This window comes from Babylonia areolata, chromosome 2, assembly GCF_041734735.1.
Source record: "Babylonia areolata isolate BAREFJ2019XMU chromosome 2, ASM4173473v1, whole genome shotgun sequence".
NCBI classification, from domain to species: domain Eukaryota; kingdom Metazoa; phylum Mollusca; class Gastropoda; order Neogastropoda; family Buccinidae; genus Babylonia; species Babylonia areolata.
Genome location: NC_134877.1, coordinates 66,979,713 through 66,999,115, shown reverse-complemented (window position 1 = coordinate 66,999,115; position 19,403 = coordinate 66,979,713). Strand labels below are relative to the sequence as shown.

General features: G+C 44.2%; 1 protein-coding gene across 2 annotated transcripts in view; it reads right to left on the bottom strand.

Moving 5' to 3' along the window:
* LOC143276526 (hemocyte protein-glutamine gamma-glutamyltransferase-like) overlaps positions 1-19,403 on the bottom strand; it is a 48,588-nt gene that overhangs the window by 9,463 nt on the left and 19,722 nt on the right. For both annotated transcript variants that reach the window (XM_076581083.1, XM_076581074.1), the window contains exons 6-14: positions 18,049-18,156; positions 16,523-16,697; positions 15,974-16,106; positions 14,522-14,625; positions 12,764-12,935; positions 10,418-10,515; positions 7,665-7,756; positions 4,817-5,015; positions 3,517-3,677 (exon numbers count right to left, since the gene is read on the bottom strand). In XM_076581083.1, coding sequence (XP_076437198.1) covers positions 3,517-3,677; positions 4,817-5,015; positions 7,665-7,756; positions 10,418-10,515; positions 12,764-12,935; positions 14,522-14,625; positions 15,974-16,106; positions 16,523-16,697; positions 18,049-18,156 — 1,242 coding nt within the window. The remainder of the gene's footprint in view (positions 1-3,516; positions 3,678-4,816; positions 5,016-7,664; positions 7,757-10,417; positions 10,516-12,763; positions 12,936-14,521; positions 14,626-15,973; positions 16,107-16,522; positions 16,698-18,048; positions 18,157-19,403) is intronic.

Below are 19,403 nucleotides of genomic sequence, written 5' to 3'. Positions count from 1 at the left end.
TCGGTTGTGTGTGTGTGTGCGTGTGTGTGTGTGTCCGTGGTAAACTTTAACATTGACATTTTCTCTGCAAATACTTTGTCAGTTGACACCAAATTTGGCATAAAAATGGGAAAAACTCGGTTCTTTCCAGTCATCTTGTTTAAAACAATATTGCACCTCTGGGATGGGCACAAAAATTTTTTTTTAAAAGCCAAATTATATACAAACTGGATTTACTGGTTTTTTTTGTTTGTTTGTTTGTTTTTTTCACTCTAAACTTGGCACTTTGATCTGATATTCTGACACAACAACAAGAGCAGTCATTTTTATCTCTTTTTTTTTGTTCAAACAGGAACTTCTTTTGCTAAGCATGGAAGTTTTATCTATTTTGCATGTCTTTGGTGCAGATAGTAAAAATGGGAAATTAATCTGTAATTAATGCTAAGGGACTTAATTTGCTTTAAACTGATCTTTCTCATCTTAAACATTACATTTTGAAATTATACTCAATACATAAAAGCTTGTGTCTTTTACTCTCAGTGTACAGGACTTTCACCATGTTCATTCGCCCAAGTGGTCTTTTTCGGAAAATACTAAAATCAATACGACGAGTGGACTTTATAGATCTATTGGCTGAGCCCTGAAGGTCATGGGCAAATATCAATTGCTACACATATTTATACATATTCAAAGCGCGTGCTCATATTCTTCGCGAACGCGAACGACGCCATTTGTTTCAAGTTGTTGACCTGCACTTCATAATGTTGAGGCCTCTCAGTACTTGCCAGAGGCCGCTGTGCCACACCCGATCGAATGCCTTCTTGAAGTCGATGAAGTTGTGAAAGATTGATGAAGGGCTCATTCAAGTCATCCAGGCCTCTACGAACATTCCAGCAGCGCAGTGCTCCTCAACAATCAGCAAGGACGGTTCTTTTGGACCACAGTCGGAGTCAGGCAAGGATGCCTATTATCCCCAGTACTTTTCAACATCTTTCTGGAGAGAATCATGCAAGAGGCCCTTGAAGACCACCACACTTCCATCACCATTGGCGGCGGGCCAGTCTGCAATCTGCGATTCGCAGACGACATCGACCTCATGGGGGGGCACTAACACCGAGCTCCAGGATCTAACTAACAGACTTACTACAAGAGCAAGTGCTTACGGCATGGAGGTCAGCACAGAGAAGTCAAAGGTCATGGTCAACAGCACAACTAACATCAGTGCCAACATAATCATGAATGGTGAGCCCTTGGAAGAAGTGACCAGCTTCAAGTACCTGGGAGCAACCCTGTCCAAAGACGGCACCTGCACAGCAGAAATCCGAAATAGGATTAATTCTGCAACGGCAGCGATGGCCAGACTGAACAGGGTATGGAAGAGCAACATCAGATTCCACACAAAATTCCTGCTCTACAAGTCACTAGTGGTCTCCATCATCTTATATGGATGTGAGACATTGACACTGATGGCGGAAACAGAAAGAAGAAACAGAAACAGAAAGAAAAATCCAAGCATTCGAAACCAAGTGCTTGAGGAGACCACTACACATCTCCTACAAGGAGCACAATACCAATGACTATGTGCGGAACCTGGTCAGCAACCTTGCTGGGCCCCAAGAACCACTGCTGGCGACTGTCAAACGACGGAAGATGGCATGGTTTGGTCACGTCATACGACATAACACCCTCTCCAAAACCATCCTGCAAGGGACTGTAGAGGGAGGGCGCAGACGGTGGTGGCAGAGAAAGAGCTGGTCCGACAACGTCAAGGAATGGACCAAAATGACGATGCCAGATCTCCTCACGACAGCTGCCAACAGAACGGCGTGGCGAGCTATGACATCTTCCTCATGTCCCCCCAACGACCCCAGCGGTCGAGGGAATGAGTGAGTGAGTGAGTAAGTTGACCTGCCCGTTCAATCCTATATTCAATCGACAATACATGATAACATGTAATGGAAAGTTGGAGAAGGAGACCGTTAAATATATATTCAGAGAAAGATTTGTGAACGCCTCATCATTTACTGGATTATGCCCCAAACTGCCATAAAAATATCAACAAAATCAGTCAGAAATCACAGTTAAAAATAATAAACCATGAGAGTTAATACCCTTGAATTGATGAAACGTAAACATTTCCAGTCTTGATTTTTCTCAAACTGAAGTCCTTTTCACTTCATACGACGTTTAGACGTACTTGCAATTGGCTCTAGCTGTTATTAGTTTAACAACATACTCAATTTTCATATCAACTTTAAAACTACAAAACTAGAATGAACATACAAGAGAAATTGAATAGACCGTGTCAACCGGGTGTAACTAAACTTGTACATCTATCTAGATCCAGAGAAAACGGCTAAATGTTGCAGTGTGATTGCGGCGATAGCTACGTCTCCTTTCCCGCGGACTTAAAAAGAATTTTTAATTGCACTAAAAGAATTTTTGAATGTCCAAGGTACACTAGAATAACATGATTTAAACAGCGTTCTCACTGCGAATACCACAATAATAGATTTATCGCCCTTTAAAAAAGCATGTTTAAATATTATATTTTTGATCATCAGCTAAGGAACCATGATAGTGTAATGGGTAAGACAGTTTCTTTTCACCCGAACACGCGGGGTTCGAATCTGACATTAGGACTTTTTCTTTTCTTTTTCTTTTAACCCGAAGCTTTATAATAACAAATACAGGACACATCTTAACGATTAGATTTTTTTAAAATGTTTATCACAAGTGAGGCTTGAAGGCCTTGCCTCTCTTGTTGTTTGTTTTTTTAATTCTGTCTTTATTTTGGTTTGATTGCGCATGTTTCTTAGTGTGCTGATTTTGGTTTATATTCTGTCTTTGTTGTTGTTGTTGTTGTTGTTTGACTGCACGAGTTTGTTAGCGTGCTGGGGTTTTTTGTTTGTTTGTTTTTTGTTTTTTTGTATTATAATACAATACAACTCAACACAATACACCACAACACAACACACAATACAACACAACACCACACAACACCTTGATGCCGAGCTCTGGCTTGCCCAGCATGGCGAAAACACAACACAACACAACACAACACAACACAACACACTCCACTACAACACACTACAACACGAACACAACACACCACCCCTTGATGCTGAGCTCTGGCTTGCCCAGCATGACAGCAACACAACACAACACACAATATGACACAACACACTACAATATGACACGACACACTACACCACAAACACAACACAACACACTACAACATAAACACAACACAACATACCACACCACAAACACAACACCACACCTTGATGCTGAGCTCTGGCTTGCCCAGCATGACAGCAACACAACACAACACAACACAACACAACACAACACAACGCAACGCAACGCAACACAACACACTCCAATACAACACAAACACAATACACTACAACACAAACACAACACCATGCCTTGATGCTGAGCTCTGGCTCACGACACGACACGACACAAACACGACACTAACACGACACGACACGACACGACACGACACAAACACAACAAGACACAACACCACACCTTGATGCTGAGTCTCGGCTTGCCCAGCATGACGGTGTCGATGAGGATGGTGCTCTGGTTGGTCTCCCTCACCAAACCTCCCGCGGTCAGCGACAGGAAGCAGCCGTCCTTCAGCTGCTGTCGGTACTCCTCCGCAGTTACCTTCACCTCAAAGGACTCGCCTGGGAGAAGGGGGTGGACATAAAAGAGCAACAGTAGCAGCAACACTAACAGCAGCAACAGTAGCAACAACACTAACAGCAGCAACAGTGGCCTGGGAGAAGGGGGGGAGGGGTGGGGGACATAAAAGAGCAACAGTAGCAACAACACTAACAACAACAACAGTAGCAACTAACAGCAGCAACAACTAACAGCAGCAACAGTAGCACCAACACTAACAACAGCAACAGCAGCAGCAACACTAACAACAGCAACAGCAGCACCAACACTAACAACAGCAACAGTAGCAACAACACTAACAACAGCAACAGCAGCAGCAACACTAACAACAGCAACAGCAGCACCAACACTAACAGCAGCAACAGTAGCACCAACACTAACAACAGCAACAGTAGCACCAACACTAACAACAGCAACAGCAGCACCAACACTAACAACAGCAACGGCAGCAGCAACAACAGTGGAGGAGATGGGTAGGTAGTGGGGGGCGGGGGCGTGGGGGTGGGGGTGGGCGGAGTAGAACGTACAGCACCAACAGCAACAGTAACAACAACAACAATAACAACAATGAGTAACAACAACAGTAACAACAGCAACAGTTACAACAGCAACTCTAGCAACAACAACAGTAGCAACAACAACAGTAACAACAGCAACAAAAGCAACAGTATCAACAACGACAGTAACAACAACTACAGTAACAACATCAACACTAGCAACAACAACAACAACAACAGTAACAACAGCAACACTAGCAACAACAATAACAGTAACAACAGTAGCAACATCAACATAAGCAACAGCAACACTAACCAACAACAACAGTAAAAACAGCAACACTAGCAACAACAATAGCAGTAGCAAAATCAACAGCAACAGTATCAACAACAACAGTAACAACAGCAACAACGACAACAACAACAATGAAATAGCAACAGTAACAACAACAGTAGCAATAACAGAAACAGTAGCAGGAACAACAGCAACAACACCGACAACAATGATAACAAAAATAACTACAAAAACAACAGCAGCAACAACGACAAAGACAACAACAATAGCAAATATAACAACAACAACAATAGAAGCAACAATAGCAACAACAACACAAACACACACGCATACACAAATACACACTAACAGGTGCCAGGTTTCAGACGGAGTTCCGTGGTCTCCTTCTTGACAGTGTCTGCAGGAATGCCGGTGTAGAACATGGTCTTGATGATGCCGTTGCAGTCGACGGTGCGGAAGTTGGTGCTGTTGTTGGAGCAGTCCAGCTTCATCACGAAGTCCTCGCCCACCGGAGTGCTCCCGTTGAAGTTCAGCTTGAACTCCACGTCCTGTGAGGGGTTGGTTGGATGGAGGGTTGTAAGGGTAGGGGTGTGGGTGGGGGTGTGGGTGTGGGTGGGGTTGGGGCGTGGGCAACATGAAGGGCGTTACAGTCACCACCAAGTGAAATCAAGTGAAGTTGCTGATAATAAAGTTAATGAGGAGGAGGAGAAGAAGGAGGAGGAGGAAGAGGAGGAAGAGGAGGATGACAACAACAAAAACAACAATTATCATTACTATCATCATCATTATTATTATTATTATTATTATTGTAATTTTGTTTTTTAATTGCCCTTAAAGATGTTTTTCAATGCCCAAGATACACCAGAATAATATGATTTAAACAGCGTTCTCACTGCGAATACCGCAATCGATTTATCAATCTTTAAAAAAAGCATGTTTAAATATTATATTTTTGAACATCAGTTAACGCGCCAAGATAGTGTAATGGGTAAGACAGTTTCTTCTCACCGGAACATGCAGGGTCGAATCTGCCGTTAGGACTCTTTTTTTTAACCCGAAGCTTTATAATAACAAATACAGAACACAGTTTAACGATTAGATTTTTTTAAGTGTATCACAAGTGAGTCTTGAAGGCCTTGCCTCTCTTGTTCTTTCTTTCTTTTCTTTTGTTTGTTTGTTAGTTTTTTGACTCACTTGTGTAAACAAAGTGAGTCTATGTTTTAACCCGGTGTTCGGTTGTCTGTGTGTGTGTGTGTGTGTGTGTGTGTGTGTGTGTGTCTGTGTGTCCATGGTAAACTTTAACATTGACATTTTCTAATACTTTGTCAGTTGACACCAAATTTGGCATAAAAATAGGAAAAATTCAGTTCTTTCCAGTCATCGTGTTTAAAACAATATTGCACCTCTGGGATGGGCACAAAAAAAAAAATTAAAAAAAGAAGCCAAATTATATGCAAACTGCATTTACTGTTATATTTTTTGTATTCTCTAAACTTGGCACTTTGATCTGGTATTCTGACACTACAACAAGAGCAGTCATTATTATCATTTTTTGTTCAAACAGGAACTTCTTTTGCTAAGCATGGAAGTTTTATTTATTTTGCAAACGTTTTGGTGCAGATAGTAAAAAAGGGACATTAATCTGTAATTCATGCTAGGGGGACTTAATTTGCTTTAAACTGATCTTTCTCATCTTAAACATTACATTTTGAAATTATACTCAATACATAAAAAGCTTGTGTGTTTTACTCTCAGTGTACAGGGCTTTCACTATGTTCATTCGCCAAAGTGGTCTTTTTCGGAAAATACTAAAATCAATATGACGAGTGGACTTTACAGATCTATTGGCTGAGCTCTGAAGGTCATGGGCAAAAATCAATTGCGTACACATATTTATACACATTCAAAGCGCGTGCTCATATTCTTCGCGAACGCGAACGACGCCATTTTGTTTCAAGTTGTTGACCTGCCCGTTCAATCATATACTCAATGGACAATACATGATAACATGTGATGGAAAGTTGGAGAAGGAGACCGTTAAATATTTATTCAGAGAAAGATTTGTGAACGCCTCATCACTTACTGGATTATGCCCCAAACTGCCATAAAAATATCCACAGAATCAGTCGGAATTCACAGTTAAAAATTGTAAACCATGCGGGTTAATACCCTTGAATTGATCACGATGAAACGAAAAAATTTCCAGTCTTGACTTTTCTCAAAATGAAGTCCTTTTCACTTCATACGACGTTTAGAAGTACTTGTACTTGGCTCTGCATGTTATTAGTTTAACAAAATACTAAATTTTTATATCAACTTTAAAACTATAAAACTAGAATGAACATAAAAGAGAAATTGAATCAACCGTGTAGTACTGCATTCCCGGCGGGTGTAACTAAACTTGTACATCTATCGAGCTCTAGAGAAAACGGCTAAATGCTGCAGTGTAATTGCGGCGATAGCCACGTCTCCTTTACCGCGGACTTAAAAATAGTTTTTTTATTGCCCTTAAAGATTTTTTGAATGCCCAAGATACACCAGAATGATATGATTTGAACAGCGTTCTCACTGCAATACCGCAACTGATTTATCGCCCTTTAAAAGTATGTTCAAATATTAAATTTTAGAATACAGTTAAGGAACCACGATAGTGTAATGGGTAAGACAGTTTCTACTCACCCGAACACGCGGGGTTCGAATCTGGTTAGGACTCTTTTTTTTTCATTTTTCTTTTTAACCCGAAGCTTTATAATAACAAATACAGAACACATTTTAACGATTAGATTTTTTTTTTAAAGTGTATCACAAGTGAGTCTTGAAGGCCTTGCCTCTCTTGTTTGTTTTGTTTTGTTTTGTTTTTGTTTGTTTCGTTGTTGTTGTTGTTGTTGTTGTTGTTTTTGTTTTGTTTTGTTTTGTTTTTTTGGGTTTTTTCTTGTTGTTTTTTTTTGTTTTTGTTTTGTTTTTGTTCTGTTTTCCGTTTTCTGTGATGCGTTTAACAAACTTACTCATGCTTCGATTTCATGTATGCACACGTTAAGGCTGTCGTATACCCCACCCCCACCCCCCCTCTCCCCTCCCCCACCCCGCCTCTGTTAATGACGGGCTGTGGCTTAATAATGAATAAATGAATCGCATTCGCATTCCCCACCCTATCCCCCCTCTCTGTGTGTGTGTGTGTGTGTGTGTGTGTGACGAACCTTTGGTCCAAGGTCGTAGGCAAGTCCTTTCTTATCGGCCTTTTCCGCCGAGTGGTACGCCTTCAGCACTGCTGCCCTCTCCTCGGCGGTACCTGTCACACACACACACACACACACACACACACACACACACGCACACACACACACACACGCACACACAATCTTTGGAATAACGGGGGTTGTTTGTTAATCTACTGTGTAAAAATATCTTTTTAACAAAGTTAATGTATCCATATTAATCAATCAATGTCCGTTTCATAAATGTTTTAAAAGAATGTCAGTTTGATACAGTCTATGATAGACATGTATTATTTTCAACTTTATGAATTAGTTTTGGATCGTACAAGCGTCAGCACAAACCAGTATTTAATAGGATGTTGAATCAAAGTTTGTCATTTTTATAAACTGTTTAAAAGGATGCTGCTTCTGGAATGTGAATATATGCTGATACTGAAGAGTGTGTAACTGTTTTATTTTAGCGAGTTTGTACCTTAATATTTTTCGAAATAGTGTTCATTTGCCTTATTCATTCGGGTACTCCTAATTGCGCGGCATGGTAAGCGTTAGGTATGCATGTTATCATTATCAAGTTGACCGCCCTGTTCCAGTCTATCTGGGAGAGAGGAGAGGTCCCCCAGGATTTCAAGGATGCTTGGATTGTCAACATTTACAAACGGAAGGGAGACAAAACACCCTGCGATAACCACCGTGGAAACTCTCTCCTCTGCATCAACGGTAAGATCTTCGCCTGCATCATACTAAACAGACTGGTGGACCATGTCTCCAATACAGTCATCTCTGAAGCACAGTGCGGCTTCCGCTCAGGCAAAGGAACATGCGACATGGTGTTTGCCGTACGCCAGATGCAAGAGAAGTGCTGTGAGCAGAACAAGGAGCTCCACATGGTCTTTGTAGACCTGACTAAGGCCTTCGACACGGTGAACCGCCGTAGTCTGTGGAAGATCCTCCTAAAGTTCGGCTGCCTAGACAGCCTAATCCAGCTGACTGCGTCATTCCACGATGGCATGCAGGCGAGAGTACAGGAAAATACTGATATGTCGGATCCGTTCCCTGTGGTAAATGGAGTGAAGCAGGGCTGCCTCCTGGCACCCTCACTGTTCTCCATTCTCTTCTCTGCCATGCTGATTGACGCCTTCCAAGACTGTGACCGGGGCATCTACATCCAGTTTCGCACAGATGGCAAACCTTTCAACTTGCGGCGACTCCTCGCCAGGTCCAGGGTGTTTGAGGCACTGTTTAGAGAGTTCCTTTTCGCTGATGACTGTGCGCTTGCTGCACACACCCATGAGGACATGCAGTTCATTATGGACAGGTTCTCAACCTCCTGCAGGCGCTTTGGACTCACCGTCAGCCTCAGCAAGACCGAGTCTGTGTACCAACCAGCTAGCTCACAGAACGCCAGTGCCTGCCCCACCCACCCCCTGCACCCTCCCCCCGCCCCCGCAGCCCCCCACCCCCCACCTGCAATCAAGATCGATGACACAGAGATCAAGTCAGTCGACAAGTTTTGCTACCTGGGCAGCACCCTATGCAGCAACGGAGCCCTTGATGCAGAAGTGACGCTGGGCATCACCAAGGCCAGCTCCGCCTTTGGCAGACTCAACAACAGGCTGTGGAACAACAAAGGCATCAGGCTCAGTACCAAAATCAAAACCTACAGAGCTGTTGTGCTGACCACCTTGTTGTACTGCTGTGAAACATGGACGACGTATCGCCGACACATTCAACAACTTGAGCAGTTTCACCAGAGATGCCTACGAAAGATCCTCGACATAAAGTGGCAAGACAGGGTCTCCAACCTCCAGGTCCTAGAGAGGAGCAGCCTGCCCAGCATCGAAAGCCTGCTGATCCAGTGCCAGGTACGCTAGACAGGACATGTTGTCCGCATGACAGACAGCAGGATCCCGAAGATGCTCTTGTATGGCCAGCTGAAGGAAGGCCACCGCGAACTTGGAAGACCCTGCAAGCGCTTCAAGGACACCTTGAAGACAAACCTCAAAGCCTGTGACATAGAAATCACTTCCTGAGAAACTGATGCCCTTGACCGCTGTCGCTGGAGGATGTTGTGCTCTAGTGGCATAAAGACGTTTGTAAACAAGAGAATGCTGGCCATTAAGGAGAAGTTTGAGCAATGGAAGCAGGGCTCAACTTCCGCAGACGTTTTCCCTTGCAACGTGTGGGAAGTGCTGCGCATCCAGAATCGGCCTCTTCTCCCATATGAGGACACACATCGACAGTTAAGCCTGGCTGCCTACTCGTCCGTCAGTTCGACGGGAGACTCATTATCATTATGAGTAGTAAAAAAATAGTTGGAGTAGTAGTTCTAGTTACGGCGTTTATGTGCCAGTACTGTACCCGTGAGGGTCTGGGCTCAAATCCCGGTCTCACCCTTTCTCCCAAGGTTGAATGAAAAATCAAACTGAATGTCCAGCCATTCGGGTGAGACGATAAACACGAGGACCCGTGTGCAGCACGCACTTGGCGCACTGAAAAAGAACCCATGGCAACACAAGTGCTGTCTTCTTGAAAACATGCGCAGTAGAACCCACTCTTCCAGGCGCACAGTGATATAATTATTTCATACGTGGACACAAGGCTTGCGTGACTAGCGCCTCTGGGTTATGCTGCTGGTCAAGCATCTGCCCAGCAGATGTGGTGGAGCAAATAATTATGGGAGTTTGTCTGAAGTCTGAGTTTGTCTGACGCCTCCTGGGGAAAGTAAAGCTGTTTACCTTCGTCGTACTTGTAGAGGTGGGTGACCACCTCCCTTTCTTCCTTGCTGTTGTCACGTACACTCTTCAGCGCTCTGGTACTCATGTTCTTGCCCACACTGCAACACACACACACACACACACACACACACACACACACACACAGACGTATACACACAAACACAACACGCACATACACACACACAACACACACGCACACACACACAGACACACACACGCGCGCGCGCGCACGCACACTTTCTCGCACACATACACACACGCGTGCGTCCGCATGCACGCACACACTAGTTATCCGTACCTTTCCCCCTGAAAATGTTAAATTGTTGCAAATAATACAGACACACAGAAAACCATTTGTCCTTGACCCTCTTAGAAGACAAGTAAAGCATATTCTTCTGTGAAGCACACTGACATTACAGAGGACGAAAATCCAAACATTATGACAACTTAAAAGTTTGATCACACCCTGAAGAAGACAATACTCTGTGATAAGTTAATGGTTTACACAGATGGCTCACAATGAGGGAAATCACAAAGTTGGTTCAGCCTTCGTTATTCGAGAACTGAAAACAGAAAGATCGTACGTCACTGGGGTGGGGAAGGGGGCAGAGGAGGCAGGGCGGGTGGGCGAGGGGGTAACTGATGAATGTATTCCCATCTGAACGTATTGCTCCGTTTTCTTTCCCCCTTTTCAATTCTGAATATAGATTGTTTCTCCGCAAACACACAGTCACACTCTCCTCCACTTCCTCACAGTACAAACACTCTCCCGTACATCGCCATAGTACAAACACTCTCCCCTACTTCCTCACAGTACAAACACTCTCCCCTACTTCCCCGCAGTACAAACACTCTCCCCTACTTCCCCTCAGCACAAACACTCTCCCCTTCTTCCCACAAATACACTCTCCCCTACTTCCCCGCAGTACAAACACTCTCCCCTTCTTCCCCGCACTCTCCCCTACTTCCCCGCAGTACAAACACTCTCCCCTACTTCCCCCGCAGTACAAACACTCTCCCCTACTTCCTCACAGTACAAACACTCTCCCCTACTTCCCCGCAGTACAAACACTCTCCCCTACTTCCCCGCACTCTCCCCAACTTCCCCGCAGTACAAACACTCTCCCCTACGTCCCCGCAGTACAAACACTCTCCCCTTCTTCCCACAAATACACTCTCCCCTGCTTCCCCACAGTACAAACACTCTCCCCTTCTTCCCACAAATACACTCTCCCCTGCTTCCCCGCAGTACAACCACTCTCCCCTACGTCCCCGCAGTACAAACACTCTCCCCTTCTTCCCACAAATACACTCTCCCCTGCTTCCCCACAGTACAAACACTCTACCCTACTTCCCCGCACTCTCCCCTACTTCCCCACAGTACAAACACTCTCCCCTGCTTCCCCACAGTACAAACACTCTCCCCTACTTCCCCACAGTACAAACACTCTCCCCTACGTCCCCGCAGTACAAACACTCTCCCCTACTTCCCCACAATACAAACACTCTCCCCTACGTCCCCGCAGTACAAACACTCTCCCCTACTTCCCCACAATACAAACACTCTCCCCTACGTCCCCGCAGTACAAACACTCTCCCCTACTTCCCCACAGTACAAACACTCTCCCCTACTTCCCCGCACTCTCCCCTACTTCCCCACAGTACAAACACTCTCCCCTACGTCCCCGCAGTACAAACACTCTCCCCTACTTCCCCGCAGTACAAACACTCTCCCCTACTTCCCCGCACTTTCCCCTACTTCCCCACAGTACAAACACTCTCCCCTGCTTCCCCACAGTACAAACACTCTCCCCTGCTTCCCCACAGTACAAACACTCTCCCCTACTTCCCCACAGTACAAACACTCTCCCCTACTTCCCCGCAGTACAAACACTCTCCCCTGCTTCCCCGCAGTACAAACACTCTCCCCTGCTTCCCCGCACTCTCCCCTACTTCCCCGCAGTACAAACACTCTCCCCTGCTTCCCCGCACTCTCCCCTGCTTCCCCGCAGTACAAACACTCTCCCCTACTTCCCCGCAGTACAAACACTCTCCCCTTCTTCCCCGCACTCTCCCCTACTTCCCCGCAGTACAAACACTCTCCCCTACTTCCCCTCAGCACAAACACTCTCCCCTTCTTCCCACAAAAACACTCTCCCCTACTTCCCCGCAGTACAAACACTCTCCCCTACTTCCCCGCACTCTCCCCTACTTCCCCGCAGTACAAACACTCTTCCCTACTTCCCCGCAGTACAAACACTCTTCCCTACTTCCCCGCAGTACAAACACTCTCCCCTACTCTCCATAGTTAAAAGAAAGACTAAACGAAAGAAAGAAGCAACGTACATCTTCGGATCGCATCCAATTGACAGAAAGCGGTCTTCCTCCTCCGACCACTTCCACTTGATTCTGTCCGCGTTCACCTCCGCAAAGATGAAGGGAGCGTCGTAGGCATTGGTCAGCGAGATCTCCCCTTGCTTGATGGCCCGCAGGGGGCAGGGCCCGCACTGATACTGTCCTGCATGGGCACACGTGTACCGATACATGGGTACGAGTATGGTCACTTGAGTACAGTACATCGCCCCATGCAAGGGTACACACATGGGTACCATGCAAGGGTACCTTACATGGGGCATGTGGATGTCCGTCATCTTCTGACTCATCAATTAAGTGTGCATGATAACAATTATTAAGAAAATCACTGAATATAATTTCCAAGCCTGTTCGAACGTCCCTTCGCATTAGATATCTTCGGCATGAACGCAAAGAAAAACACTTTCATCGTCGCAATCCGTGAAAACGCAAGCTCAGTTTAATAAAACTACGAATTTTTCTCTCCTGCGATCGCAGAAATCTAAAAACAGGGAGAACTGTGTGAGATTCTGAATGTAACATCAGACTCCCATGCGCTGTGCAAGTAAACTTTAATAATTAACAGTGAATTTCGACATTCCAGATTTACTTGCGTGTTTAAGTGTATGCAAACCTGTTAATTTACATGATAGTTCAAGGACATGATACAGAAAGTGATAAGGTCTTTGCGTAAATCAATCTCTGATTAAAAATCTATAGCGGCCTTCTTTGCTTCCTTTCAAGAATGGAGCCTATTATCACGAACTTTCGGTACGATCAGCGCAGGAGCAAAATATGAATATGCATAAATATGCATAAACCACTGCTATGATGATACTTTTACCGACAAGCGACCACTGACGTGGGCGAACGTAGATAATGTCGTACAGGCTTCACATTCAGTGTAAAACACGACAGCTTTTCTGTGCATAGAGTCATGTTTTATAATCTGATGTTTTAAATGAATGAGATATGGGTGGTCCTTTTTTCCCCATAGTCGGCCTACATTAAAATTATTGTAAAAAAAAGTAAAGTAAAAACAACAACAAAAAAAAACTTATTGTCTGCTTCAACCAAAACAGAAATATTTCCTAAAAATACACACAAAAGTAGACTTAACAGCTGCACTTAAATTCCATGCCACACCGAACTCAATTCAACAAGATTCAGTAGTTACGGAGTTCAGCTGAGACTTGTTGAAGCTAAAAGTGACGGTGGAACTGAACGGCAAGTGTCCGATAGCCGTCTTCGAATAAAAATGACCACCAGTAACAACAGGGGAGGCAAATGTTGTCCCGACAATCTGTGTAGAAGGGAGGCAACTCATCCTCACTTGAGAAGGAAGGTGGTAGAGGGGTGAAGACGCTCATCTGCAAATTCAGAGATTCCGAAAGGATATGGGTTCGAATCCCGCTCTCGCCTTTTCTCCCTAATTAGACTTGAAATCAAACTGAGCGTCTACCTTTTCGGATGAAACGATATACCTAGGTCCAGCGTGCAGCACACACTTGGCGCACTGAAAAAGAACCCATGGCAACGAGAGTGTTGTCCTCTGGCAAAATTATGTAAAAAAAAGAAATCCACTCTGATAGGCACATAAACATAGTTATAGGAATGCACACAAGGCCTCACAAGCGCGATGGGTTATGCTGCTGTCAGGCATCTGCCTAGCAGATGTGGTGTAGCGTATATGGATTTGTCCGAACACAGTGACGGCCTCCTTGAGAAACTGAAACTGAAACAGAAACTGACCTTCGCTGGCTTCCTGGGGCGTGGCATCACAAGCCTGCCAGCCTCCGTAACCCTCCGGCAGATCGTCCCGTCTCATCCACACCTCGTTCCACACGTGGAAGTTCCTGAAAGGCCGTCATACATCGTGCAAGGCTGTACAAAGCCGTCAACATCGCGCGGTAATACAGTGCAGAACAGTGCAGTGCATACGCAGTGTGGTGAAATACAGTACAGTAACAGTACAGTACAGTACAGTACAGTACAGTACAGTACAGTGCAGTACAGTACAGTACAGTACAGTGCAGTACAGTGCAGTGCAGTGCAGTACAGTACAGTACAGTGCAGTGCAGTACAGTACAGTACAGTACAGTGCAGTACAGTACAGTACAGTACAGTACAGTGCAGTACAGTACAGTACAGTACAGTACAGTGCAGTACAGTACAGTACAGTGCAGTGCAGTACAGTGAGTGTAGTATGATCCAGTACAATGAGGTTGTGCTGTGCTGCGCTGTGCTATACTGTGCTTGCTATATTGTGCTTTGCTGTACATGATCTTATGTGCTGTGCCATACTGTGCTGTGCTATACTGTGCTTTGCTGTACAGTGCTATGCTATGATGTGCTGTGCTGTGCTGTGCTGTGCTGTGCTATACTGTGCTTTGCTGTACAGTGCTATGCTATGATGTGCTGTGCTGTGCTGTGCTGTGCTATACTGTGCTTTGCAGTGCTGTGGTATACAGTGCTATGCGGTACCTCACAACGCTGTGCTGAACAGTGTTACGATGTCCTGCGCTGTGCATGTACTGTACTGTACTGTTGTATTGTACAAAAGCAAGTGGTGTCTACATCCATTTTGTTCTAAAACAAATTCAGGCTGGATTGTTCCAACACTCCGACAGACACATGGCAAACAGAAATAAACATGATTCATACATCGGCGCAACCTGAAGCTATGTAAATAACCACATACAATATCACGAAAAGATTAATCTGATGCGAAGAAGTTTATGTGACTCGAAAGGGTTTATATACAGCAAAAAACAAAGAAGAGAAAATAATATGACACGAACAAATTTCCGTACTGCAGCAGCAAAGAGAAGAAAGACTGACACGAAAAGGTTACTGTACTACAGCAAAAGAACAACAACAAAAAAACAACAAACAAACAAAAAAAACACCAAAAAAAACAAACAAACAAAAACAAACAAACAATATGACATGAAAAGGTTACTGTACTGCATCAGCAAAACAAACCAACCACAACAAACAACAACAACAACAACAACAACAACAACAAAAACAATCTGACAAGAAAAGGTTACTGTACTGCATCAGCGAAACAAACAAACCAAAAAATAAACACACAGACACAGACACAGACACACAGACACACACACACACACACACACACACACACACAAATCTGGCACGAAAGTGTTACCTTAGTGCAGCAGTAAAGAGAAGTCAACTGACCAGACAGAGTCATCGTTCGACATGGAACTCCCGTCGACGCCGAAGTGCATGTCGATGGTGACTGAGCAGTCCGTGTCATGAGCCGAACTGAAGTTGGTCACACTACGGCAAGGGATGCCCAGTGCCCGGCAAACTGGTGCCCGCCGTGCCCGATTGGAGAGACAGACAGACAGAGAGAGAGACAGAGAGAGAATAATCAGCATTAAAATCCACATACTTATTATGTTAGCTATCCGAGTCTATAATTATGTCACACACACACACACACACACACACACACACACACACACACACACACACACACAGAGTGTACGGTTCTTCAACAGATGCAACACTGACATCCTCCTCAACAACAACAACAATAATAATCATAATCATAATAATATGCATTGTTTCCAAACCCGCTTAACAAGGAAACACTTCCCTCCTGTTTACAAAAAGGAAAAGAACAACAACAACACTAAGTGCGTTGTTTTATCTCCCGGTCAGCAGTGAACGAAGAAACGTTTCTCGTCACATGCCCTGCATAGCCCAGCCCACAGCTCTCACCGGTGGTCAACACGCCAGAGAAGACCCAGCACTGGCCGTATTTGACGGGACTCTTGTTGGTGTAGTACTGCTCCAGGATTTTCACACTCCCAGTCCAGTCACTGGGGCTGGCGCCGCCACCGTAATCCCCGCTCCAGTTCCCCACCAACACTCCAGAGTCGTCCAGCGCGTTCACCTGCCGACATCAGGTCAAATCAGTTCAAAATTATCAAATAATCAGTATCAAATGACTCAGTATCCTGTGCTTGTGGGCCGAAAGTGGCGCGTACCCACACGCACACACGCACACACACATATGTAGGTGGATGGTAACACCTGGCAGCTGCTGGCTCTGCGACATGACGAAGGGCGCCAGAAGAAAAGCAGAGCTTGGTTTCTCTCTTGTTAGATACACACACACACACACACACACACACACACACATATATATATATATATATATATATATATATATATATATATATATATATATATATATATCTCTTCAAGTGACCATGGGTTGTTCTTGTTGTTTCGTTGTTGCTTCGTTCTCAGGCATTCAGATAGCCACGCTCAGGGAAAACCAATTACAATTAAAGCTCCCGTGGAAAAATGATGAATATCCCGTACTCAAGACTTGGCTGGAAAGGTCACAAGGAATGAATCCCTTCTCAATCCTCGGGATGTTGTCAAGCCTGACACCTTTCAATTGTTTTGTGTTTTTTCATCAGCCCTGGTAGTCTCCATTGTACTGTATGGTTGCGTGGCATGGCCGAAACTGAAAGGAAGATTCAGGCCTTCGAGAACAAATGCCTGAGGAAGCTCCTTCAAATTCCCTGGATCTAGCACAGAACCAGTGAACATGTACGGAGCAGAATTGAGAACCTTGCTGGACCTCAGGAACCTCTCCTTTCAACTGTGAAAAAACGCAAGCTGATATGGTTTGGACACAACACTCGACACATCAGCTTGTCCAAAACAATCATGCAAGGCACCATCGAGGGCGAGAGAAGAAGAGGAAGACAGCGGAAGAACTGGCATGAAAACATCAAACAATGGACCGGACTCCACACACGTGAGCTGCTGCCAGCGGCTGCCGACAGAGACAGATGGAGAACGGAGGTTGCGTCTGCGGTCCTCAGGCTTTCCCCAACGACTACGTTGTCGTTATGGGCCTGAGGTTGAGGTTGAGGTTAGGTCTCGCAGGAGCACTGAATTTGTTTACAGCATTCATTTACGTAGATAAAGCCCAGCTCATGAACATACGCAAACGTAAAGCTCATAAACGGTTTAAGAACAATAATCAAACAACTATTCCTTGTTTTTTTACAAACGTGCTTACATTTCAGCTGAAGATTTCCGACCGTTGAAGTAATTCAAAAGAAAATAAAAACGATCATTAAGAACCATATACATTTTTAAGACAAGCACTTGACATAATTCGCCCTACTTTGGGCACTGTATAGCCGGATGACATTCAATCCCATTGACTACATTGCAGCAGTCCAAGGAAAGTTACTCACGTGACGACAAGGGAATGGTCTTACCATAGCGCTCAGCTTCCGCACCACCTTAATAGGGTCTCCTCGCACCTCCATCTTCAGGTCGGAGGAATCCAAGAGGTAAATGCTGCAGTCCAACACGTCGCCCGTGAACTGAAAATCACACAAAGGCTCAGGATACACAGTTGATCCCAAACTGATCCCTTTGGTAGTATTCAAATTCTGATACTTGTTTAGTGTCTATCAATACTCTCTCTCTCTCTCTCTCTCTCACACACACACACACACACAGAGAGAGAGAGAGAGAGAGAGAGAGAGAGAGCCCTTGAAACAGAGTATCACAGTCGTTTGGTTTGTACAGTTTATCAGACTCTAAGAGAACAACATTTACCTGCCAAATATTACAGAAATCCAACCTTGTTCAAATTTGCCGCTTTGATGTCCGGTGTGTCAGAATGCGTAGTAACGAAGCTGTCAAATTTGGTATACAAAGCTTTTAACATGAAAGCAGATTTTCTAAAACAGGACACGAATGGATGAGTATAGGTATGCATTTTGTTGCACTGTGGTGTATCAGTCATCATGTTTGTTCGATTCTTGCGAATTTTAATTTTGTAAGTTTTGTCAGCTTCAATTTTTGCATTTCACCTGTGTATGTGGGTCTGTATATGCGTACATACATGTGTGTGAGGGAGGGGAGAGGAGGAAGACAGATGTGTGTGTGTGTGTGTGTATGTGTGTTTGTGTGTGTGTGTGTGTGTGTGTGTGTGTGTGTGAGAGAGAGAGAGAGAGAGAGAGAGGGATACGGATGTTTTGTTCAATATAGGCCATGGCCCCTCATGAAGGGGTGATGTAAACAAGTTATTCAGAGGTATAAATAACATAAATACCAACTTTTTATGCATATACAAGCACAAATCATTTAACTACATATTGTACTTCTGATTTTGAAAGCTTGATGTAAGTAAATTGCTAATTGTTTGATAACTGGTTCCTTAGTGGATGATATTAAAATAGATAATCTGATCTGAACATGGAGGGTTGCCAATGATAGTTTGGATGAATTAACTGATTTCTAATTTAATTTAAAACAGGACAGCAAAGCACAAAGTGAACTTCATTCTCTTTCGCACCTTTACACAGTGGACAAAGTAGGTCATTATCATTATGTCTATAACGAAAATAATGTACAAACAAATCAGAAATTCCAAATCTAAACCTTGTGGTTATGAATTTTAGGTGTTGATCCATGTTCATAGACAAATAAACAGGAATAGAGTGAGCCGAATTAACTTGTCTATAGAAATCAAACAGAGCACTATCTTAAATATGAGATGACCATTCTTGCCAACGGTAGTCAATAAGTCTTGTGCGAAGTGTACGAATAAATCCCTTTATAT